Source organism: Podarcis bocagei, assembly GCF_964188305.1.
Source record: "Podarcis bocagei genome assembly, chromosome: 2".
NCBI classification, from domain to species: domain Eukaryota; kingdom Metazoa; phylum Chordata; class Lepidosauria; order Squamata; family Lacertidae; genus Podarcis; species Podarcis bocagei.
In genome coordinates this window covers 94,680,665-94,705,575 of record NC_138126.1, presented here as the reverse complement: position 1 = coordinate 94,705,575, position 24,911 = coordinate 94,680,665, and the positions used below count along the sequence as shown (strand labels likewise).

Here is a 24,911-nt window from a genome sequence, read left to right as displayed (position 1 = left end):
AACTGGTGCATCACATCTTTCTTTTTAAAAATCAAAGTAGAGTTCTGTGTCTTACCAGGGGTTTTAGTTTCATTGGGGATTAGGCAACGCACAAAGTGTGGATGAGTACTCTTCAGGTTGCTCATCAATTTGTTTAAGTTCTCCTGTGGAATTAGAAGCCAGAGCCTGGTTAACAAATTCCACACACATATACATGCAAAACTTCCTTTAAATTTTCCATAGGTAGTAAGAAAAAATAGAGAAAAACTCTGAAAAACCTCTATGAAATTGGTGTGTGGTTAACCTGATTGGACTCATACTTCCTCTGACAAATTGAGAGCACAATTTGGGGTTGCTCCTAGATACCTAGGTGGATTTTTCAAAAAATCATCCTTGTCCGATTCACAAACTGCACTATTCTAGTGATAAAGACTTGGGCACTTTCACGTTTGCCTTGGTAATCTCCAGATCATAGACCATTGTGAGACTTCAGCTAGACTAGAATGCAGTGACCTAGTGTTTTGTATAATTTATTTATCACATTTATCTTGCCCATTCTCCAAGAAGCTCAGTTGCATGCTTTCTGTTCTAGGACTAAGCAGTCTTGGACTCTTAAACTCTTGATGGATCTATCAGAGCATACAAAGGTGCCTTCTATTAAGTCAGAATATTGGTCTGTCTAGCACAGTAATGTTTACACTGACTGTTAGCAGTTCCTCAGGATTTTAGACTAGAGTCTTTCCTGAGCAAAGATCAAAACTGGGGTCATTTGTATGCAGGCAATGTAGTCTACCACAGAATTTCAGCCTTCACCTATAATACATTTCTCTTGTGCTTAGAGGCATGCTGGTGTTCTGTGATTGTGAAATCTAGGGTTGCTATATTCCCAAAATATTCTTTAAAAAGGACAGACTTTTATAGGATTTTTAAAGCATTTCTTTCAAATAATCGCCCTGCTTGCCGTACATCTGGGTTTCCCCAGACATTTTGTTGACTCAGCAAAAATCCACCCTGACACCACTTCTGCTGCCCAAATCACGGACATGTCCGGGAAAACTTGGACGTATGGCAGCCCTAAGAAATCAGAATTTTCTCCCCTTACAAATATCTTAAGCAAAGATTTTACTATACCCTGAAAAGAGCAGAGACAGTCTGGAATGAGGAACCCTTCTTCTTTGCAGCCTTCTTTCCCTCTGAATAATAATAATAAATATTATAATTAAAACGTATACATCAGGGATTTTATGTGTTATTCTTCTGTATAAACTACATTTGTGGCTGTAGGTTCAGTGAGGCAGCAGTGGAGTGCACAGACCAAGGACAAGGATGGGAGAGTGTGTTGGATTCAAATTAGGTGACAACTTTATTGATTACAGATGCAACAGGTTTGGTGTAAGCATTTGGCATTTATCAGGAAGATCAATTAGCTTGCCTACTGGTTGATGAACTGTTCCAGCTGACTAAAGTTTAGGGGGTCTCCCTCTTCCACCATAAAGTTTGCTATGAGGCGGGCAAAACCCATAGACCTGGCCAGTCAACTGACTGTAGCACAAATGCCTTCCTGGCTCTGAAAACAGCAACTTTTTTTAAAAAAAAAACCCACAGCAAGTTCAAAGTAGCCCCCTAAATGGTCAACCCTCACCCTGCCACAGCTTCTTAAATAATCCCAGAGCAGACCGAGATGGGCAAAGTCTTCACCCAGGTCTTCCCTGGAAATCCAGTTCACAGGGAGCCCAGACTAATGCTGGTTGGCTTCTTGACTTTTGCAATGCCTCGTTGTTCCCGACATGAGAGGTGCAGGAAAACAACCACACCAGAATGTGACTGTGTGTTACCCTGCTGCTGCAACGAGGCTGCAAATGCTGCTCCCAGTACGGGGGTGGGGGGACTTCCAGACCTAAGCATAATAATATATTGTCACCATATTTACTCTGAGGGTTGGAAGGTTATGATTCTTGTAGGATTATTCAAAGACATGTGATGGGTGAATGTGAAATAATATTTGGGACAGAGATATGCTGAAGTGTTAGTTGAGTGGTCCTCAGAAAAAGCCAGAGGAGCTGCCATTGTGCACACACACCATACATTCCAAGTACATTGCTTCCCCCCCAAAAAAGAAGATTCCTGAGAGCTGTAATTTTTCCTTCACAGAGCTATAATTCCTAGCATCCTTAAACTACAGTTCCCAGGATTCTTGCATGTGTGCTTTAAATGTATGATGTGTATGCAAAGTATTTGACGGTTTAACATTTGATGGTTTAAAATCATTGTGCGATTTAGCCCTTCTTGAATCTTCAACCAGACTGACTGGGTTTTGCCATATGCAGATGGTGTTGCTGCACTCCCAGTAAATGGTTGCTGTTACTGAACTTAGGTTCCTTCCTATTCAGGGTTATGTTCATAAGCCAATTGCAAAGTGCAGCAGGAATTACCTTCTGGAGGGCGGTCAGCAAATAGCAAAGCCAGTGTCTTCATAGATGATTTCTGGTAGAGCTGAATTACACTTTCATTCAGGGGGTCCTTGTTCTTGTCCAGCCACCCACTGATGTTGTAGTCCACAGTGCCGGCATAATGGACCAGGGCGAAGTGAGCCTCAGCCTTCCCTTTGCCAGGTTTGGGCTTTTCAAAGTTCTTGCATTTGCCAAGATGCTGTTCATAGAGCTTGTTCTTAAAAGATGTGTCTGTTGCCTTGGGGAACATGCACTCTTCTTCTAGGATGGAGAAAATGCCCATTGGCTATAAGAAGCAGAGAGAAAGCAAGATTTTATAACTTGTGTGCTGTTGGCTTGTAATATTAGCATATATTATTGCAAGCAAGTGTCATAGGGATAGGTTTTTTTGGCCAGCCACCTTGTGTTGTGATTTTAATGAGGGGAAATAAAGCAAGAGGTTCTTTCTGCAAATATGTAACTTAAGGTCGGGATTTCATTGCACAATGACAGTCAAGAATTGTTCTGTAAGGCTTCCTGTTGAATGATTGTATTTTGAGTATGGCAAGAGTTTCTAAAATGCCATATCAAGGCATTTTTACATGAGACACTAAGAAGCAGATTTGACCCTCTCTCTTCCCATTATTTTTATGTCGCAAGCAAATACTATTTTATAAGAATGAATTTAAATTAAATAAAATGGCTGTTTTGTTGTTTAAAGTAAGGACACATCTTTCAAACTTTAAAGAATGCTTAATTACATTGTATGGAAGATTAACAAAAACTTTTTTAAAAGACCTTCTCAATGAGTTCAATGCAGGCAGCCAAATCCATTCCAAAGTCAATGAACTCCCATTCAATTCCTTCTTTCTTGTACTCCTCTTGCTCCAGCACAAACATGTGATGGTTGAAAAACTGTTGCAGTTTCTCATTAGTGAAGTTGATGCACAGCTGCTCCAGGCTGTTGTACTAGTGGGGGAAAGAGTACATTTATTCTAAAGAGTACAACTCAGTGCGATCCACTTTCAATTCTAGGTACAGTACTTCATGATATTTTCCACCCATATGCTTATTTTCCACCTGCATGTCTACCTAAGCTACCCTTAACCTGATTGAAAGAATTCCACCCATTAGACATTAACTTGGATTAAATATACTACATAGGTGGACCTAACAGATGAAGAAAAATGCTATAAATAGAAGTAATATTAATGGGGTCAGAGGAACTTCTGTGTATTCATCCCTACCTATTTTAAGTGTACTGTCAGCTTCACTGAGGTCCTTCTGCAATGTTGGAGCTATCCTGGACCTCATCATTCTCTAGTAATACTTTCTCAAGACTTCCCTGTATACTAGCTATCTTTTGAAATTATGAATCTGTGCTACTTAGATGAGTTATTACCACCTTCAAAGCTTGTCCAGTCAGTCCATTGCAGTACAGTTGTGGGAATTGGCATCCTGTGCTACAAGCTGACCAGGTTATTTCAGAAGGAACATTCCAAGAGATTTTAAAAGACCTGGGGAGTGGGGATCCACCTTCGTTGTGACAAGGTTCCATTCACTTACATCAAAGATCTCAAAGCCAGCAATGTCCAGCACACCAATGAAGTATTGCCTTGGCTGTTTAGTATCCAGTTGCTGGTTAATACGAACAACCATCCACAAGAACATCTTCTCAAAGACAGCTTTAGCCAAAGCTCCAACATTATTATACACCTAGAATAACATGATAAAAACTGGAGTTAATATACAAAGCAGAGGACCAAACCTCCGAGGAATAGTAGTTAATCAAGTGGTGCATCCAGCATTTCATAGATTTTCACCTGCTGAACAGTTTGGCCTTTGGTGACATATTCATTGCCGACCTTGACTCGGGGGTAGCACAAAGCTTTCAGCAGATCTGCTGAATTGAGGTTCATGAGGTAGGCAGCCTTGTCAGCCACTGAACACAAACATAAGAAGAAAGGATTATCAGCACAAATAGACCATAATTTATCAAAATATATTTTGCTTGTCTGACATAGATTCTACTTATGACAATCATTAACCTCAAAATTATATAGGTTTCAGAATCTTTTCTAAATTGTTCATTTTCACTTGCACTATTATCAATCAAATGGTTCTCCTAGATGAGCTACTTTCCCAGGTTGATGAGCCCCATTTGTCCCTTACTTCCCTCTACAGCACATGCAGTAACCGCCTTCTTGACCATTGGGCCCACTATTGGTATTGAACGTTCAATCTTCTGGAGTCTGTCTTCACATGCAGGGGAAGACCCTAACTTTCAAAGGGTTTGAGACCTATCAGCTATCCTCACCTGGTTTAGCTGGCCAGTCAAAGCTGTTCTCGGGGTGTGGCCGCTGTCGCATGCTGACAGCTTCTAGGAGCCACAGGTGAGAGCTGAGTGTAGGTTGGGGACCAAAGGAGGACAAACTACCCCAGAAGGAGCAACATGTGTCCCCAACCAGAAGTACTACCCCTCCCCAAAGACTCCATACACCCCAAGGGAAGTAATAGTATCACTCTATTCTGCCTTGATCAGACCACACCTGGAGTACTGTATCCAGTTCTGAGCAACACCTTTTAAGAAAGATATTAACAAGCTGCAACATGTGCAGAGGATGGCGACCAAGATGATATCAAGGGTCTGGGAACCAAGCCTTATGTGGTTGAGGGAACTGAGTATGTTTAGCCTGGTAAAGAGGAGAGTGAGGGGAGATATGATAGCCATCTTCACATTTAAAGGGCTGTTGCACGGAAGATGGAGCAAGCTTGTTTTTTCCTGCTCCAGATGCTAGGACCCAAAACAATGGATTCAAATTACAAGAAAGGAGACTCTGAGAAACATCAGGAAGAACTTTCTGACAGTAAGAGCTGCTCTACAGCGGAGTAGATTCTGAGAGGTGATGGACTCTCCTTTATTGGAGCTTTGTAGCAGAGGCTGGATATCAATCAGTCATGGATGCTTTAGTTGAGATTCCTGCATTGCAAGGGGTTTGGACTAGATGACCCTTGGGATCCCTTCCAACTCTACAATACTATGATTTAAAGATTTGACAACCTAACAACATGTTTGTTAATCAGTGAGGTAAATAGTCATAATAAAGAACAATACCTTATTAATAGACTATGTAAATTGCTGCTTCATAGCCACACACAATCCATATTGTATTTAGGGCCCCAAGTATAATGCCATAACAGAGATACTTTGTGAATACCTTCAGTGCCATCTGGCTCAGCCTGCTCCTCACGTTGCTTCTGCTTGAACTTCATGTTCCCATAGTGCATTACAGCTCCAGTTAGCTTGTAAATGGCTGTCTTTTCCTCAGCAGTGAAACCCAGGATGTCAATGGCTTCCTATCAATCAAAAGTTAAAATGCTGAGCAAAAACTGGCCCTACAAATTACCATTTCATTTGGAGGAAGAGCATTTTGGCTATTGGTGCACTGTGATTTCCCTCCCCCCCCCCCTACGCAGACACACATCATCAACCCCAGCATTTCTAGAATGCCTCACCCCAAGGCATCTAATTTCTGTTGAACAAATTCAGCCCCAAACTGGTCCGAAAGGGTTTTCTGTTTTCGAGGTGCTTCGCAAAGCGGATTTCCTATGGGCTTGCTTCGCAAGACGAAAATGTCTTGTGAGTTCCTGCAGGTTTTTTTCTCCTCCCCCCCTTTTTCCCAAGCCGCTAAGCTGCTTAACAGCTGATCCACTAAGCCGCTAAGCCGCTTAACAGCTGATTGCTAAGCCGCTTAACAGCTGGTCCGCTAAGCCGCTTAACAGCTGGTCCGCTAAGCCGCTTATCAGCTGATCCGCTAAGCCCGCTAAGCCGCTAATAGCGCTAATCCGCTAATGGGCTTGCTTCGCAAGACGAAAAAAACACAAGACGAAGAGACTCGCGGAACGGATTCTTTTCGTCTTGCGAGGCACCACTGTAATTAAATTCCATATATTCCATTCTATAAGTTACTTACATCAGTTGCCATCAACTCTTCTTGATCATTGATGCTGGCAACAGTGATCTCACCCTGACTCACAAAGTGAAAGTCATATGGGTTGGTAGTAATCAGCAACATCTCTGAATAAGGAGAAGCACAGATTTTCATCCATTGCATAATCCAGCATCAGCACAAGATTTTAGCAACAGCAGCAGCAGCCACTATAACAAATGCCTCTTACCAATCAGTTCTGGCTTCTTGTTGGACATGATCTGATAAAAGATGTGGTAGCTTCTTTCAGCTTTCAGCTGGAAAGTAACTCTGGACTTCTCTAGCAAATCTGGCAAGGTAATGAAATAGAATGAACAAACGAACGAATGAACAAACAAACAAACAAACAAACAAACAAAGAGTTCATCTAAAGAAGGAGCCCTTACATGTTTCAATGTCAGCAGAAGCCAGTTTGCCTGTGGCACCAAAATGGATTCTGATGAATTTACCCTTTAAAAAGGAAAAGATAGGCAATTACAAATTCTAGGAGGCAGATTCTGCATATAGGTTACTACAGATTTGCTGTGTATGATAATAAGGCACTACACTTAAAGGCCAACTATTATGTTCAGGTTCTGCAGATGACTTACGAAACGTGAGGAGTTGTCATTCCTCACAGTCTTTGCATTTCCAAAAGCCTCCAGCAAGGGGTTGGCACTGATGATTTGATCTTCAAGGGTACCCTGCAATGTATGTATTATTGTAAGATTAATTATATAGAGACTGCATCAAAACCACATTTCATCCTTTTGTGACACAAAGCTTACCTTTATTTTGCCTGCTGTGGCCTCCTCCTTTTTCTTCTCACCTGTGGCTGCAATTGTTGCAAAGTACTGGATGACACGTTTCGTGTTCACAGTCTTTCCAGCACCAGATTCTCCACTGTTGATGAAAGGTGGGACAGGAAACCAATAGTCAAGGGGAAAGTATCTCAACAATGGGTCAGAAGTGGCTAACATTTTTTGCCTGAAGCCACATTTACTCTTGGTCCACCTTGCAGGGACTGCATGCTAGCCAAATATGTGGCTAAAAGTAGCTGTGGCCATCCTACTACACTCTTGCACACACATTGTTGCATACACACAGCCTCCCTCTCGTCAGGTGATCCTTGTAGATCAGCTGAGGAGGGGCCTATTGTCCCCTCCCTGCTCATCAAAGGATTGATCTGATGACTGGGGAGGGAGTGATTTACATCTCATTCAGGTGCTGGGCTGAGTGGAGAAATTTAAATTTCTCCATCCATCCCTGTGCTGGGTCTATTTTAATTTCCCCCTTTTTAAGTCACCCCAGCCAAAATTTGTTTACAGCACAAATCAGGTCCCCAGACCAAGAGTTAGCCACGTCTGCTCTAATGGTTATAATTATATGCTATGGACTTTTAAACTTACATTGGTTTTATACCAGTTTAACTGCTATGGCTTTTCCCAAACAGACTTCGGAATTTCAGTTTCATGAGAAATCTTGGAAACTGCTGAGTAGCTCCTATTGCAGAACTGCAGTTTCCAAAGTTTCTTAGAACTATGACTATTATGCCATTTAAGTTATGAATATAGTTTTGTCCCATGTTAAGCATTGGGATGATTTTTCCTTAATACAATGACAGCACCCTGCTTCCATTTCAAAAGTCTGCACAGAAAAAAAGCTAGAAAGGATACTTACGTGATCAGAATAGACTGATTCTCACGATCTGAAAATATTAAATTGTTTAAAAAGTTACTTTTAATTTTAAAATAATATGAAGCAGTGTGTGTGTGTGTGTGTGTGTGTGTGTGTGTGTGTGTAGAAGCACCTACATCTGTCCAAGAATACATGAGGAGTAGAACCCCATAATTTTAATTATCATCTGAACTCCCAGTCTCACGTATTTTAAATCCTAAGAAAATGGTTTCTATGTGGTTTTCATTAAGCTAAGGATGGGTAGATCAGCCTTTCTGTTCTGTTCCACTTTTGATTTTTGCAGTTCTTTATTAAAATGAGCAAAAATGCATTAATTTGAATGCCTTTTATACATGTTAAACACATTCTTTCCATAAAATATGCATTTTTGTAAGCCTTTTTGATTATTTTTATGCCAAAATCCAAATTATTTCATGCATTTTAATGTAAAATACATACTTTTGTGTTCATTTTGTGTGATCTGATTGATAGCTGCATTCTAACATGCATATAAATCAAGGATTATGTTGGTTTACTTTAACCAGCAGGCCAAATACATTTCTGCTCCATCCCTAATCCAAACACCTCATTGGCTCTATGTTTTGGATCCTGGATGTTAGGGAAGCCAAAACTGTGTTGGCAGGTAGGAAAGGCTTATGAACAAAGAAAGAGAAAATGATATCACAAAATATTCAGTTTAAGCCTCTAACATAATACAGTACTCTTTGCACAGCATATTCACTATGTGCAAGTGTTTTCCAATTCTCGGCTTTTTTTTCCTCACATAATGCCAGGCATATTAAGCTAGGAGATGGTGGCGAGAGTGAGCTTCATGATTTTATTAGCAGAATAAAGAATGCAGTCATCAGCAGTAATCCAACATTGTGAAAGGACACTGAGGTCCTCTGAGGAAAACATTATTTGTTCCCAAAGCTTTTCACTTACTTACCAGTTAACATGAACTGATAGGCATTGTCAGAGATGGAGAAGATGTGAGGAGGGGCCTCTTGACGCTTTTTGCCTCTGTAGGCATTTACCACTTCTGGGTTGTACACTGGCAGCCATTTGTATGGATTGACAGTGACACAGAAGAGACCTGAATAAGTCTGGAAGAAGAACAGAACTAGTTCAATTAATCTGCTTGTAGTAATATTTCTATTAATACTGTTATTTTCTTTCTCTTGTGGAAAATATGTAAGTAGTTTCTTCTTTTAGAGGGTGAAAAGCATGAATGGAAATAAAGTAAGAAATAGACTTAAATTCTGAAAACTTCCAGCCAAACTAAAAGTTGGCAAACATATAATTTATCCATAAATGGTAAGGAGAAAGATAAAAACTGCAACGTTCTTATATCAGTATTGTTATTTGACAGATTTTGGATTTCTAAAAATCAAGTGTATGTCCTCTTCAAAAATCCCAAATATTGAACAAATGTTTAATCACAAAGAAGGAAACAAGATTATAACAGGATAATAGTAAAACTTTTTAAGTTTTAATAAAATTATTGCACGTCTTTTCCTGATTCTTATGAGAAATGGTGCTGAGACTACAATCACTTCAAAGAGCAAAGGTAAAGCCAGCCTGTTCCTATCGCTTGCTGGACTGAAGAACAAGGGAGGTGATCCACAGAGGTCTCAGTAGAGCTTTAGAGGTTAGCACACAGATCTCCCTAATCTGAGACCACAACACTGCATTAGCAGAAAGCAAAAAATAAAATAAAAGACAAGGACTGTACTCACATAAATCATCCAGGCTGCATAACGCTCTTTGAGGTTATACAGGACAGCAGGTTCATGGAGGTGGGTCATCATGGCCATGTCCTCAATTTTGTCATATTTGGGAGGATTCATAGAAAAGACTTGGTCTTCTTTCACAGTCACAGACTGCCAAGGAAACAAAAGGCAAGTTTATGGCATCTTAAAAAGTAGAGGCAAGGCAATTATAACAATGCATTTGTTGTCTTCTACTCACTTCTCCTTTTTCAGTCTTGGCTGTGACCTTCCCTCCTTCCCTGGCTGTGACAGTGGCCTTCACATAAGACTCCTTAGGATCTGACACAAAGACTGAATTCTTTGCATCAAAGGGCTTGTTCTGGGCCTCAATTCTCTCCTTTTCTGGTTTCCGGAGAAAAGGGGCAGCTGGCCCAAAGATGGCCATCTCCGCGTCTGATGACATGGCTGCAGTTTATAGAAAGCAGCTCCACAACACTAAATGGGAGAAAATGTTCCATCGTGTTATTGGATCAATATAATCCTTTCAATAGTATTAACTTGTTTTTGTTTTTAACCTTCCATCACCTTTATTTAGTAACTGCTTATGCATGCATAGGTCTTTCAGGATGCATCCAATGCTTCCTTTCTTCCTATGGAAGTAGCTTCATTTAAAGGAAGAAAAAATATGGATACGACATCTGTGTATACAGAGCACCCTACACTCAAGAGCTTCCCAGTTTAATTCAGTGAGGAGAATCTGATTTGCATGCACAAACAAATTGGCATTTGGGCTGTATTCCTCTGTTGGAATGGTTAGAAAACAGCATGAATGCAAAACCCTGAAGTGCACACGTGAGCGCATATTCCTCTTTAGTAAGATGAATTGTCGGTTTCCTTCTCTCAGGGTATATAACTTTCTGTGGCCACTACTCAATGACACACAAAAATTTGCTTTCATGAGACTTTTATATCCCATATGCTGATCTGTAGAGCTCAAGATCCTACTGTGTCAAGTACCAAGCATTCCATTGGGCAGAGGTTGTATGTCTGGAAAATTACCCTAGCCACAGTGGCAGAACACAAGCTTTGCCTATATAAGGAAGGCCCCAGGTTTGATCTCTGGCGTCTCCAGTTAAGAGAAAATATGGGGAAGACCTTGGAGAGCTACTTCAAGACATAATAGACTAGACTCCTGGGCTAGATGGTTTCTATATCTGTATTCCAAGGAGAGTAGTATTGGTTGAATGTAAACAATATAGCAGGACCCTGTATACTGAGAATTTAGGAGGCAAAAAGCCAATTCTGTTTCTAATAAAGAAAATAGCAGAATAGAGAATGAAGATTGGGCATTACTCTGGAAGACAAGAATTCAGTGACATACAACATGTGTTTTGGGTACATCTAATTCAAGCCCTGCTAGATCAGACCAAAGGATCATCTATTCTAGCATCTTGCTCTCACCAGCCTATGAGATACACACAATCAGGACCTGACTGCAACAGCACACTCCCCACTTGCAATTTCCAGCAACTGGCATTCAGAAGCAAATGTTCCTTTTGCATATTTGCAGGGCTGGCACGAGACATTTTGGCACCTGAGGTGAACCACAAAATGGTGTATGGCCTCCTTCCAAGAAAGAAGGTGTGAGTGAAGATCTACATTGGGAATGGCAGGGGTGGGGCAGGGTTAAGATCTACAACTGGAATGGGTTGGGGATCAAATCACCCTTACCCAATAGTTGAAGTGGGAATCAAAAGCTGCCATGGGGGTGGGGAAGGGGCCCGCTCTGAATCACACCAGACAGGTGCAGAGCTCAGAAAACGTCAGAAGGCAGCCCCACTCCCTAGCGGTAGGAGGAGACCAGCAGGAGCTTCTCAGGAGGCTGCAGAGCCAGCCGCCAAGGGGTGTGCCACAGTCATCGCTGCCACCACAGCAGCAGCAGGTGCTGCCCCTATGGATTCCTGCGTCCTTGCCTTGCCTCGTGCGTGAATCTACCTTGGCTATACAGTGGTACCTCAGGTTACATACACTTCAGGTTACAGACGCTTCAGGTTGCAGACTCCGCTAACCTAGAAATAGTGCCTTGGGTTAAGAACTTTGCTTCAGGATGAGAACAGAAGTCGTGTGGCGGCAGCAGCAGGAGGCCCCATTAGCTAAAGTGGTGCTTCAGGTTAAGAATAGTTTCAGGTTAAGAACAGACCTCTGGAACGATTTATGTACTTAGCCCGAGGTACCACTGTATGCAAATTATTCTGATAAGACAGAAAGAAAGCAGTGAAGGAACTCTGAAATTTATGTAGGAAAGGCAAAAAACTCTCCCCTGTGCTTTTCTCTGGAAAGAGTTTTGTATTTCATTCTTTTTGAGCTCTACCATTTTTTGGGTGGGGGGGAAATACAATTCCCAGTATTTGCAGCCATTAATTAAAATTCAACCTTCGTTAGCTTTCGGTGTTTAAACAATCCCTGTGCGTCCTATCAGGAATTTGAAAAGTAAATCAGCTTGCTCCAAGTCTACAAGTGAAGCATCATTTAGAATGTAGGTTGGGTAAGCAACTGATACGTCTTCCTTATTAGATCTAGATCCAGTGTGAGAGATTGAAACACTATCTTCTACTGAGCATCTCAAAGTGATGGAAGTATCAGACTTTTGTTCCAATAAAAACTTGTGCTACAGGTTTCTGAGTTACGCATTTTCGGGCTACCTACCTACCTACCTATTTATTTATTCCATTTCTATACGACCTTTTCTTCCAGGGATCTCAAAGTGATGTATCTGTTTCTCCTTCTCCCCATTTAATCCCCATAACAACCCTGTGAGGTAGGTTAGACTTGACAGGCAAGGTCCCCCAGTGAGCTTCATGGTTAAGTGGGATTCGAACCCTGGACTCCCAGTAAGGTGTGTCATTTTAGGGGGTGAAACTTAGTTTCTGCAAATTTCTTCAGTGATGGGGCTTAAAAATATGTTTTTGGGTGTGAGGACTTCAAATCAGCTATATTTGTGATTAGACAACATTTAGCTTGGCTAGTCTACGTTTGATTAAGAAGGAAATAAGCTGTTCTCGGGGAAACCAAAGAATTTTAATTTTACCTTCTGAAAGTGTCAGGTAGTGTAAAATATGTATAATATATAAATAAATATGACTGAAAGTACTTAGCAACCATTTTAAATGATTTCTTTATAATTTTACACACATTTTATTTACCAAGCTACGCTAAGTTATATTAATTTAGCCAAAATATCTGCTCAGCTAGGACTCCAGGTGGGCGGCTGTGGTGGGTTCAGGGAGCTGCCATCTTCGGGGCAGCTGAGGGAGGGGATCGCTGGCACTGCCACGTTGGGCCTTCAGATAAGGGTGGGCAGTGCCCCCTCAGCCAATCGGAGGTTGGGGCTTGGGGCCTGCGAGCAGCCCACTCCCAGCCTATTTAAGGGAGTGGCCAGGTGTCGGCCACTCTCTTGGTCGATTCTCATGTGACCAAAATATCTTTTGAATTCACAAGTCATGTTGCAACTTTTTAGCACCCCTCGTTTGGGGGATTTGAAAGTTGAAAAATTCAACATGCCCTAGCCTCCAGGTCATAGTCCAACACTCTAACCATTACACCACTCTGACTCTCCTATTTATCATCTTTTATCATTTATCATTTGAAATTGCACATTTGCATTTCTTTTTCTACATTAATTCATCTATACAGTGGTACCTCGGGTTACATACGCTTCAGGTTACATACGCTTCAGATTACAGACTCCCCTAACCCATAAATAGTACCTCAGGTTAAGAACTCTGCTTCAGGATGAGAACAGAAATTGTGCTCTGGCAGCGCGGCAGCAGCAGGAGGCCCCATTAGCTAAAGTGGTGCTTCAGGTTAAGAACAGTTTCAGGTTAAGAACAGACCTCCAGAACGAATTAAGTTCTTAACCCGAGGTACCACTGTACAAAAATTCCAGTTTCCAAATTATATTTTCGACACGTAACTAGTATTGGCATAAATTGCATTATAAATATAATTTTTCAACAGCATTTATACTTTATATTATACTCTCTGTATGCCATGGGGATTAGCATGCTTACCTTGTGCAAGGTGTTATATGCAGGCTTGAGGCTGACCACCACTGAAACAAGATAAATAAATAAAGATGAACCTCTTTTAATTGCTGCCAAAAAAGCTCCAAGAATAGGTGAGAGAGAAGAAATAGATGAAAGAACAGGTTTGAATTCCAGGGCAGGTTTGAATATCCACATATAAATTAGTTCCAGAGGTGACCAAGTGACTTGGGATGTGAAGAATTTCAGGCCTCTACTCCTTCCCTGCAACCCTTGTTTCTGCGCATGACTTACCTTGAAGCTGTATGCAGAGAGCAGGCAGATCAAAGACAAGATAGGTCCCAGGAACTCTTTTATAAGGTCTGCTCAGGGAATAGCACCTCCTCTGGCATAGGTCAGGTCAATTATTTCTGGCAAAGTATTGTTTTGGCAAGGTTGACTGCAAGCATCATTCTTACTCATATTATCCTTGGGTATATTTAGATTAGAAATATTCAAGACACTCCATTACTACAAGTGCTTGTATCATTTCTAAAAATATTTTATAGGACTCACTGGCTTCTTATATTTTCAGTGAAATTATCCAAATAGAAAATCACAGCTAACATGCCCCATGGTTTATTTTTGTTTTTTAGGTTAGGTTTTATTTTTTAAAATAATTTATCTGCACTTAGGAATGCTAAACAATTAAAAGGTTAAGCAGAGGACAAATGATAAATAACTTCCTCACTAGTACTAGCACCAAACAGATTAAAAAAGCACCTAGAAAAAATAATTTGACAAAATTTATTACAGCAAATGTTGGTGTCTCAAAAATCTTGAAGCATTTAAAATCATTTGATGAAAATATGGAATTCTGTCTACTATTTTCAGACAGTGATAAACAGACATGATGATGGGTAAGGAATTGGAGGCTTAAGACTCTTGGCATCCCTTCTATGATTACCATTTTGGACAACTACTGTGCTCATAAACCCTCCGGACCATGACTAGAATTTTAGTTATAGAGAGCATGTGCTCTGCAATAGAGTCCAAATGAAGAGGCTGTGAAGGGTAACTCCTGTCTTGAAAGGCAAAGGTTGTTGGGAAGGAGATGAAAGTGACAGAAAAGTGAATGAGCTGTCAGTTGGACGTAAAAATCCTGAGGCACTTATGCTGCATTGAAGATTCTATGAGTGAGATCCACTGTTGCACCAGTGGATACAAATGGGACTTCTTCATTTGCAACACTGTTAATTCCATAATCTGCTCCATAATGTCCTGCAACCATCCAGAGAAATGGGGTTTTGGGGGGGGGGTGGAAAAGTAAGTCCCATTTGCATGCACATGCAGAAATGTTTTGCACAAGTGGGACACCACAATTGGATATAATTCTATTCCAAGTCCTTATTTGTGTATTGCATTCTCCCTTTAACTTCTTCCACAGATGTAAACCTGAGGAAGCCTAACATCACCCCACTGCACTCTCCCTACCCAATCTAGGAGCTATTCCTTTTGCTTCCATTTTTATCTAGCCACTGCCCGTTTGTTTGGAAGGCCAGGAGGGTGCCCACAACAGCGATGAGGAGAAAGTAGGTAGGGATCTACAGGCTAATCTCTGAGTGAAGTGTAGTAGATCAACAAGGATTTCTGTTTTGCTATTATTCAACAATCACAACTTCCACTCCTCCCCCCCCCCCAAAAAAAAAGGCCGTGGAAATTTCTGGAACTGAAAGCAGATTTACGGACTATGCTGAATTCAGAGATGTCCTGATCTTCAATTCTAAGTGTGCATCTGCCCTCTTTCTGAGCCACTATTTTTCACTTGGTTCTAGTTGCTGGACCTTGAGGTTTTAGGGAAAAGGAGTAGATCCCTCATGCTTGACATTCACCTACCTTTGGCCTTCAATAGTCTCTCCTTCCTGTCTTTTTTCATCTGCTTAGATAGATAGCTGCTAACTAGGAGCTGTACCACTGAGCTATGAGTAGCGTTTTAGTAGTTGTAAGGATAGCTTTCCCAGGTATTTTGTTCCATTCCCTGACCTTAATCACAATCTGCGACGACCCCCTAAAAGTTGTAACATGACTTGGTCACTGGGGACATTTCCCAGAGCTTTGGAGGCATGCATTATAGGACTTAGGTTCTGCGGTAGTGAACATAATAATTGCTTTGAGATGGTTTCTCACTTCTTGCACACCCAAGGACTGCACACTCCACGTAAACCACAATAACACCATATTGTCAAACAAGTGGAAAGGACCTCTCTTACAGTTTTGTGTGTTTTGTTTCAAGCCCGCATGTGCAACCAATGGCTGTTTCATCTGTGCTGGTATAATTTAGATAGGGAGAGGGGAGAGAGTTCAGCGATGCACTGCTTGGTATTAGATGATCCTCAGTCTGGATCCTGGTGACAGTTTTGATATGCAAACAATTTGGAGAGGATTTAGAAGATGGTAAAACAATATCCAGAACTACATGGAAGGAGCAAAAATCTTTTTCGTAGCTTCAAGATGAAAAGGAACAACAACTTTGAAAAAAATTAAGCATTTGCTAAAACAAAAGCAATTACAGATGAAAACTACTTATTGGTTAAATGCTTAATTTATAGGAAAATACAAATATTACTTAAGCATAAATTCTGTTAAGTAATAAATCACCAGTGATTGCTGCAAACCATGCACAGGTAGTTTTAAGTACAGATGTTTTTTGGTGATATAAATAATGTCTTTTCTAGGGTCTTTCAGGGATACTATTAACATTTTGCTATGGAAAAGCTATTTAATTGGCAACTACTAGATGTTTCTTCCCTTTTTTACAGACTTCTTATGCAAGGTTACTATAAAGAGTCCCCCCCCCCCAGTTTATGCCATCTTATTTTTGCCATGACTGACTGCACAGTGAATTAGCACCACCACCACCCCGCCTGAAAAAACCCAGCATATGAAATGATACAGTATAGAACAGTTGTGATAGGTGAATCAGCAGCTGCCTTCAAATTTAAGAACACTTGACACAGAATGTATACTTATACTCCTATATATGTAGCATGTATGTCCTATATAGGCCCAAACCAGAAGCAGAATTAAAATCCAGTGAGTTAGTAACTGATCAAAAAAAGAATGAGAGGTATATTATATTTTGTGTGATTATCATACTGTTTAAAACACTACAGAAAATACCTTCCAGTTATAATAAAAAAATTCCTTCCAGTAGCACCTTAAAGACCAACTAAGTTAGTTCTTGGTATGAGCTTTCGTGTGCATGCACACTTCTTCAGATACACAACAGTTATAGTATTTGGTACACTTCCAGTTATACACTTTCAGATACACTTCCAGTTATAGTATTTGGTAGTTCAGTAGTCTGCTCTGCATAACGTTTGTTGTACTTCCTTCCAGACATTCTGGTAAATATTTTCTGTTTTCAAGGCAAACTTTTTTGACAAGAAACCCTAGTTTTATATATATTTGTTTTAACAGTAGACTTACCAGAAACCCAATATTTAGATGTTGGGTGAGATTCAACATAGTGTGAACTGGTGTCCACCACACAACAAGGTTTCTCCTTCATCTTCTCCCTGCTACAGCCCACTGTACTCTGTGTACTCCCAAAATCTACTGTGGAACTTTGGGGGGCTCTCTGAAGCTGGGGGGAGGGGACAGGTGGACGGAAATTGAAAGTCCTGTTCTGACCTGTAATATTTGTTCAAAGTGTATAGGTTGTGTTAATTTGCATTTTTGCACAAATACATGCAATTTATTCTGGACTACTTTCCTTGTGTGCTACTTCCTATTTAACTCACTTCCAGGAATCATATCATTTGCATTGTATGTATTTTCAGTTTGGAACCAGAAAATAAACCCCTAAAAGAGTGCTCAATTAGAGCTGATCCCTTTGATATAACATTATGGTGTGAATACTAAGTAACATACTGTTGATATTATTTGTTTAAATCAATCTATTTAACATGAGTTTTCATAGTACTGATCAGTGATTTTAAAAATATTACAACCCAAAATCACCTGTTGATTTAATTGCTCCATACAATTGCATTTGATATCTTATGACTACATATGATGTGAAAGGCTTATTTAGAACCTTTGCATACTTGGCAACCTGCCTTTACAGTTTGTCCCAAGGACAAGATAGCCCTTTGGACAGCATTACCACAATCCAGCATAGAGTTGCATATGGTTAAGCCTCAGTGCTCATTAGGTTCATTCTTAGTTTAGAGGGCACAGTACAGTTCAGAAATAGTTGATACACCCATCTCAAGAAAGTGCTTTCTTGCAAAACAAAAACCACTTTTTGAGGTCCTTGCTTAGCAATATATGTTCCCATATTTTCCTGTTCATCCCATTTGGTGTTCAGCAGCTGGGCTCAATATAACAATGATACAGTAATGTGCTTTGTTACCATTTACTTAAACTAACCATATAAAATTTTGCTCATTTATTTCGTTTTCTGCCTTTGCTTCATGAAGACAAACCCAACGTGATTAAAGGTCAGAACTAAGGCTTAATGTGAACTGCAAGGAGACTTCAATTTCATGGTGATTCGCTGATTATGTAATAATGTTTCTGAGAATCATCATATATATTCATGAATCTGAGAACTGTGTTCAACTGAATGCACAACAGGGCAGAGTTAAGACTGTCACCAGAAATGCACAATCCTTCCAGGTCTCTAATACTTACTAACAAGTTAAAATGAAAAGCCATGTCCATATTTAGTATGCAAAGGAATCTACAATCTTTATTTTCTAAACAGTGAGGGGAATAAACATTAAGTACAGGAAGTGGCAAAGAGCTTCACATTTTGTGCTTCTCTTCAGTCACTCTACATCTCTTTGGTGAGCTTATTCTTCGCTTACAACAACTTTCTTGTGCACCTCCCGGGTCTTCACCCGGAGCTTGTTAACCTGGGACTCAGCAATGTCAGCCCGCTCCTCTGCCTCTTCCAGCTCATGCTGAATCTTGCGGAACTTCGAAAGGTTCACATTGGATTGTTCCTCCTGATAACAGACAGAGAGATATGAAAAAGGCAGAACTAAGTATGTCCTTTCTGCTTTACAGCACCAGATTGAATTCTTAGCAAACTAGACACAAAGCATGTACTAATTTTTCTCAGGCCATTTTGAAGGGCATACAATTCAATTTAAATCTAAAACTGCAAGTATGTGAAGAATTTGGTAATATTTAAGATAGCAGGGCAGCTCCTGAATGTGCAAAGCTCCATGGGGTCTTCACCTCTTGGGTGCACAAGAGCAGTGTATAAATTCTCTTATGAGAAGTGCTGTAAATTCAAAATATTTGTATGTGATATAAACATGTTCTGCTCAAAACTAGACTTCATTATTCGGTCAGGTTTTGTGTGTTAGTGCAATACATACAAGCCAAAACTTTTGCACCATGTTCTGTGTGATACTTACAGCTTCCTCAGCTTGTCGCTTGTATGCTTTCACTTTGAGCTGTAGTTTATCTACAAGATCCTGGAGTCTCAGAACATTCTTCCGATCTTCTTCAGCCTAAATGTTTAAAAGTAAGAGAAGAGAGTGTGAACTCATATGCAAGTACCTACGGCATTTTCAGATAAAAGTAGGGCTGCCATACGTCCGGGAATCAGGTTCTGGTAGTGGCTTCCGAGCAGATTTTATAGCAAGCAGGGCAATTTTTGTTTTTAAAAATGCTTTAAAATGTTTTTAAAAGCCTAAAAACTTAATTTGGTGAGAGGGGGGGAGAGATGTTCCCAAACAATAACTTTGACCCCTCTCCCTCCCCAAAAGAAAAGCACAACAACTTTGTCCGGATTTTCACTTTTGGGAATATGGCAACCCTAGATAAAAGGAAATCTCCATTCTCACCTGATAGGTCAGTTCCTTTACTCTTCTCTCATACTTTCTTACACCTTTTATAGCCTCAGCACTGCGCTTCTGTTCATTCTCACACTCAGCTTCCAGCTCACGAACCTGAAATGCAAAAACAAAGGCTCCTGCATTTTAGCTGGTATTGTAATCCAAGTGCTGTTCACTAAATCATGATGATGTGAATGGAAATATGGCTGTAATGATAAGCTGTAGCTGAATGGGTAGAAACATTCTAGGTACATTTGTCCCATCTTTCCCTTGGCAGCCTTTTCATTCCTCTGATAGCAACTTTGAACCTTATCTTCTGTCAGATTCCTTACCTGAGCTGCCTCAGTTCATAGAACCGTATCATAGAAGATTCCTTCTCCCTTTCATTTCTATTCATCTGTGGCCCATCCCTGTGGCCATGCTACCACGAGCCCCTCCAAATTCTCAGACACTGAATATGTACCCCTGTTTCCCCAAGTCCTGCTCTGTCACCCAACGTCTGTTGTGTGTTTCTGGTTACTTGACATGGTTACTAGTGTTGGTTCCTAGATATGCAAATAGGTCTGAGGTTGGTGTGGAGGTAGGAGTAATAACTGAAGCAAAGGGGAAAGTTTCTTCTGTATAGTTTTCAGAGAGAATGGGCATTTGTGCGCAAAGGGGAGACTTTCTCCCAGAAGAAAGGCATCAAGAATATATAAAAAAGCAAACTACTACTACCATTGCTGCCTTCCGAACTTTCAGATAGTACCTCTCCTAGATGGTATGTCTCCTGCCTATGCGGGCAAAGCAGGGAGTGAAGACGTGAAAGTGTGGGAAATGATTATTCAAGATTCAAAATGCATGGAGAAACCGTTCCTCTATGAGATATACGCACTCTGGCCTCCAGTTTCTGGATCTGTTTCTTCCCTCCTTTCAGTGCCAGCTGCTCTGCTTCATCCAGACGGTGCTGCAAGTCCTTCACAGTCTGGTCTAGGTTCTTCTTCATCCTCTCCAGATGTGCACTGGTGTCTTGCTCCTTCTTCAGCTCCTCTGCCATCATGGCTGCCTATTAACAGTTATAGTAAAATATTATTATTATTATTATTATTATTAATCAGAGAGCCATGCATGCCAAGTATAATCAGGGAAATATTTCCAAAGAAAAACCCCCCAAACTCACATCAGTTATGGCCTTCTTGGCCTTCTCTTCTGCATTGCGTGCTTCCTGAATTGTCTCCTCCATTTCACTCTGGATTTGGGCAATATCCGTTTCCAGCTTCTTTTTGGTGTTGATCAAGCTGGTGTTCTGTATAAGAATAATAAAACTGACATTTAACTATTAGTCGCAAACCATAATATATTCAGCATGAAATTCATGTTTCTTTGGTGTGGGAGGCATTCTTGGTTATCTAGAAAACAGCAAATGCAATGTTTGGAGCCTTCATCAACCCTTAAGAAAGCTCTCAAATTATAAGTTAACGTTTACTTTCCATTTCTTATAGCATTGATTCAGGCTTAACAAACATGGAGATGACTTAATTGATGAAGTCCTTAGGAGGCACTTGACCATATCATGAAGGTATGCTCATAAGGAATAGAAAATGGAGTCAGCGACATTGCAAAAAGAGATGGACACATAAATATCAGGAGTTTTGACACAGGTGGGCAATACACAATGCCATTTCAAAAAACAGAAGTAGCTTCTTCCCTTTACCTGAACCATCTTCTGCTTAGAGAATTTTATGTTCCCATTACAAGCTAGAAGCTCACCTGGGTGTGGAGGAGTTGCACACGCTCACTGGCATCCAGAAGTTCCTGTTCTGCTATTTTCCTGCCCCTCTCTGTCTGTTCCAGAGCTGCCCGGAGCTCCTCAATCTCAGCCTGCATAAGGTTAGCTCTGCGCTCAACCATGGCCACTTGCTCCTTCAGATCTTCCTGGCACCTTATAGCTTCATCCAAATGTATCTGGGTGTCCTAAAAAATGATATTGAGATATTATTGTGAGACCATTCTTTGCACAATAACAATCACAACTGTATCCTGATTACAGAAATATATATGTACCTTGAGTATTCCTTGGGTGTTCCTGAGGTTCTTCTGTGCTTCAGCAGCTTGGCGGTTGGCATGGCTTAGCTGGATTTCCATTTCATTCAGATCTCCCTCCATCTTCTTCTTTATTCTCAGGGCATCATTCCTGCTCCTGATCTCAGCGTCCAGTGTGCTCTGCATGGACTCTACAACTCTCAGGTGATTCCTCTTCAGCTGATCAATTTCCTCATCCTTCTCTGCAAGTCTCCTGTCAATGTCAGCCTTCACCTGGTTGAGCTCAAGTTGGATGCGGAGGATTTTGCCTTCTTCGTGTTCCAGTGAGGCCTTAAAACAAGAATACCATACCATGGACTCACTGTCTGAAAGTTTATTCAATAGGAAACACTAAAAACCACTAGTTTGTATGCACTGTGCAAGCATTGCCAACCCTTTTGTCTGATATATGCCACAAAATAATTATATGCATAATAGTGTACTTACCTCAGCTTCCTCTAGAGCAGTCTGCAGATCATTTTTCTCTTGCTCAATCTGCTTCTTCACTTTCTCCAATTCATGGATAGCTTTTCCTCCTTCAGCAACCTGCTCCGTGAGGTCAGAAATCTCCTCTGTTGGTTTACACATTAAAATGTCAGTCAGAGAAAGAGCAGATCCGCAATCTGTACACTAGATTATGTATGGAGTACAAATTCAGAACCCAACAATCATTTAATAATTAGCATTACACTTTTGCCATTCATGTGAATGGTTTTCAGTTGAATGTTTGAATCTATCAGTGGGCAATGAAAAAAATAATGGTATACAAATTAAGTGGAAGCCTCCTACTACAAAAATGACCAAACTTGGCAGAATGCCTAGGTAAAGACTATGGTCTTACGCTGGAGATTCTTGTTTTCACGCTTCAGAGTTTCCAAGTGATCCAAGGATTCCTCATAAGCATTCTTCATCTTAAAGAGCTCTGTGCTGAGAGAGCGAGCCTCTTTCTGGGAGGCTTCCAGTTCAGACTGTGTTTCCTCATATTTCTGTTTCCAGTCTGCCAGAATCTGCAAAACACCAGAAAGAAGAAACACAAGAAATAAGAAATGTGTTCATGTGTACCTGAGAATTTGTTGCAATGTGCTGAGTTTTCTTTCAAATTATGGCCAAAAGTACCTTATCAAAGTTCTTCTGCTTCTTATCTAGAGCTGCACAGGCAGCATTGGACCTTTCCACATCAATCATCAGGTCCTCCACTTCATTCTGTAGCCTTTGCTTTGTCTTCTCAAGGGAAGCACATTTGGAATTCACAGCCTCTACGTGTTCTTCAGCATCCTGCAGACGCTGAGCCAGCTTTTTCCTAGAGGAATGTGATTACAACACTTAGTGCTTCTTAATTATCCATGATAATAAATGGCTGAAAGGTATTCAGTGCATACTGATAATACAAATTCGCTTTTCCTTTCAAACCTTGTCTTGACATATCATCTTTTCCTTCCATGTTAACACATAACATTGTAATAATGTAATCATGTCTCACTACCACTCTAAGCTAGGGATACAAGTTGCTGAAATTTTTTGCTTTCAATTGTTTTCAAAATGTCCATGTGCAAAATTGGCTTAAGTCATTCAATTCACTAAATGCCTTGCAACTTAACCTAAAATAATTTATTGCAGAATTGATGTTGGTGACTTTTTCTTTCCCATGGAATTTGTGAGCACAATTTACGTTGACATTGTGAGAAAGCACATCTAACAAAGAAACAAAGAAATTGGTTGTGGAATTTGATTCACTACATTCACTCATTCTTTCTGCAGCAGTGGCAGGAAGAGGTTCCACAAATATTGGGGGACACACACACCTCAGAATGCAGTTATCGACTTGGAAATTGCCATAGATGCTCATGATCAAGTGACTCTGCCTCTGCTCCAGTGAAAATGTGACTCATGTAAAATTGCAGTACATCCCTACTCTGAGCCTAGCATAAACCAATGTGTGACTTATTCTGTACACTGATTCTGATAAAAATATAACTTGCTTTCTCTAATTCAGTCTACATTGAAAAATATTGTCTTCTTCCTGCTGCATCTGAAAATACCGTGAACATTGCACTCATTGAGGAGCTATTAGATTCAGCTGTATGCAGCTGTTTCATTAGATTACAAAAAAACCCCAAACCTCTCTTCAGGAAACATGAAGATTTAAGATAAACATGATGATATGCAGTGTTGAATAACACCATAGACCACTGTATAAATTCACAGAACTATCTCATACTCAGGCTAAGCCCAGATAATAATAATGTGTCCTTTCTGTTAATTGTTCTGGTCCTCCACCTATAAATGGTGCTCCAGTTAATGGAGGGAGTTCTCTAATTCTTCTCTCACAACTATTTGTTTGGTATTTCCTAACACCCTTTTAAGCACATCATTGCACATACTTGGCTTCTTCCAGTTCCTCAGTCCGCTGAATGGCATCAGTTTCGTATTTAGTTCTCCACTGAGCAACCTCACTGTTTGCCTTGGACAGGGCACGCTGAAGCTCAGCCTTGGCTTCCTGTTCTTCTTCATATTGTTCCCGAAGAAGGTCACAGTCATGTCTTGCAGATTGTAAACCATGGGCCAGTGCATTCTTGGCCTATAGAATTAACATAGAATTGTAGATTATGTAAATATTCGGAGTGGGCTTCAGCACATACAATTGCCAGTCCACAAGATGTAGTAAGCACACAGAGAATGAGATGTATAAAACATAAATAATTATGCAGGTGAGGCAATTCTTGCAGTAGTGAATCTGTGACAAAAAAGTTGCCCACTGTTTCTGGCATTATAACAGACGATAAAATAAATTCTTGATTCCAAATTTTCACCTTTATCTCTTCCTCAAGTTGTCTCTTCAGTTCTTCAATTTGTTGAGTAAAAGCTTGCTTGCCTCTGGAAAGCTGGGAAATCAAAGCATCTTTTTCATCTACCTGTCGTGAGAGTTCACCTGAAGTAGAGAATATATAACATAAATTAACATAAGTAAATTGAAAAATTATATTAAAATTAATATCTGAAATCTCCAAGATTTAATCATTTTTGCATAGGTTTTGGCAATTATTTGGTACAATGATGGTGTTCACAGTAGACATATTAAGTAGTAAAAAAGTGAAGGTGATATTCAATATTAGTTATAATAAGAGAAGACCTGCTTAAATTTATGGACTTAAGTGTTTTAATTTCCATAGGTGTGGTTCTTCAGCCCCTGAATTAGGTATTTGGATGG

General features: G+C 40.3%; 1 protein-coding gene across 2 annotated transcripts in view; it reads right to left on the bottom strand.

Annotated features, from left to right (window-relative positions):
- The window catches only part of LOC308582165 (myosin-1B), a 91,335-nt gene that overhangs the window by 47,581 nt on the left and 18,843 nt on the right, over positions 1-24,911 (bottom strand). Inside the window, exons 1-18 of one of the 2 annotated variants that reach the window (XM_081185050.1) lie at positions 14,103-14,167; positions 13,836-13,876; positions 10,025-10,260; positions 9,793-9,936; positions 9,003-9,159; positions 8,057-8,084; positions 7,165-7,279; positions 6,988-7,080; positions 6,784-6,847; positions 6,588-6,686; positions 6,383-6,486; positions 5,627-5,765; positions 4,232-4,350; positions 3,975-4,124; positions 3,207-3,377; positions 2,412-2,715; positions 1,111-1,172; positions 56-143 (exon numbers count right to left, since the gene is read on the bottom strand). In XM_081185050.1, the coding sequence (XP_081041176.1) occupies positions 56-143; positions 1,111-1,172; positions 2,412-2,715; positions 3,207-3,377; positions 3,975-4,124; positions 4,232-4,350; positions 5,627-5,765; positions 6,383-6,486; positions 6,588-6,686; positions 6,784-6,847; positions 6,988-7,080; positions 7,165-7,279; positions 8,057-8,084; positions 9,003-9,159; positions 9,793-9,936; positions 10,025-10,228 (2,041 nt within the window). In that variant the 5' untranslated portion in view covers positions 10,229-10,260; positions 13,836-13,876; positions 14,103-14,167. Of the gene's footprint in view, positions 1-55; positions 144-1,110; positions 1,173-2,411; positions 2,716-3,206; positions 3,378-3,974; positions 4,125-4,231; positions 4,351-5,626; positions 5,766-6,382; positions 6,487-6,587; positions 6,687-6,783; positions 6,848-6,987; positions 7,081-7,164; positions 7,280-8,056; positions 8,085-9,002; positions 9,160-9,792; positions 9,937-10,024; positions 10,261-13,835; positions 13,877-14,102; positions 18,803-19,219; positions 19,316-19,651; positions 19,757-20,516; positions 20,688-20,801; positions 20,928-21,391; positions 21,596-21,685; positions 21,995-22,150; positions 22,276-22,544; positions 22,711-22,819; positions 23,004-24,084; positions 24,282-24,513; positions 24,633-24,911 lie in introns of those variants that run through there. The other variant, XM_081185051.1, reaches the window with a different exon arrangement.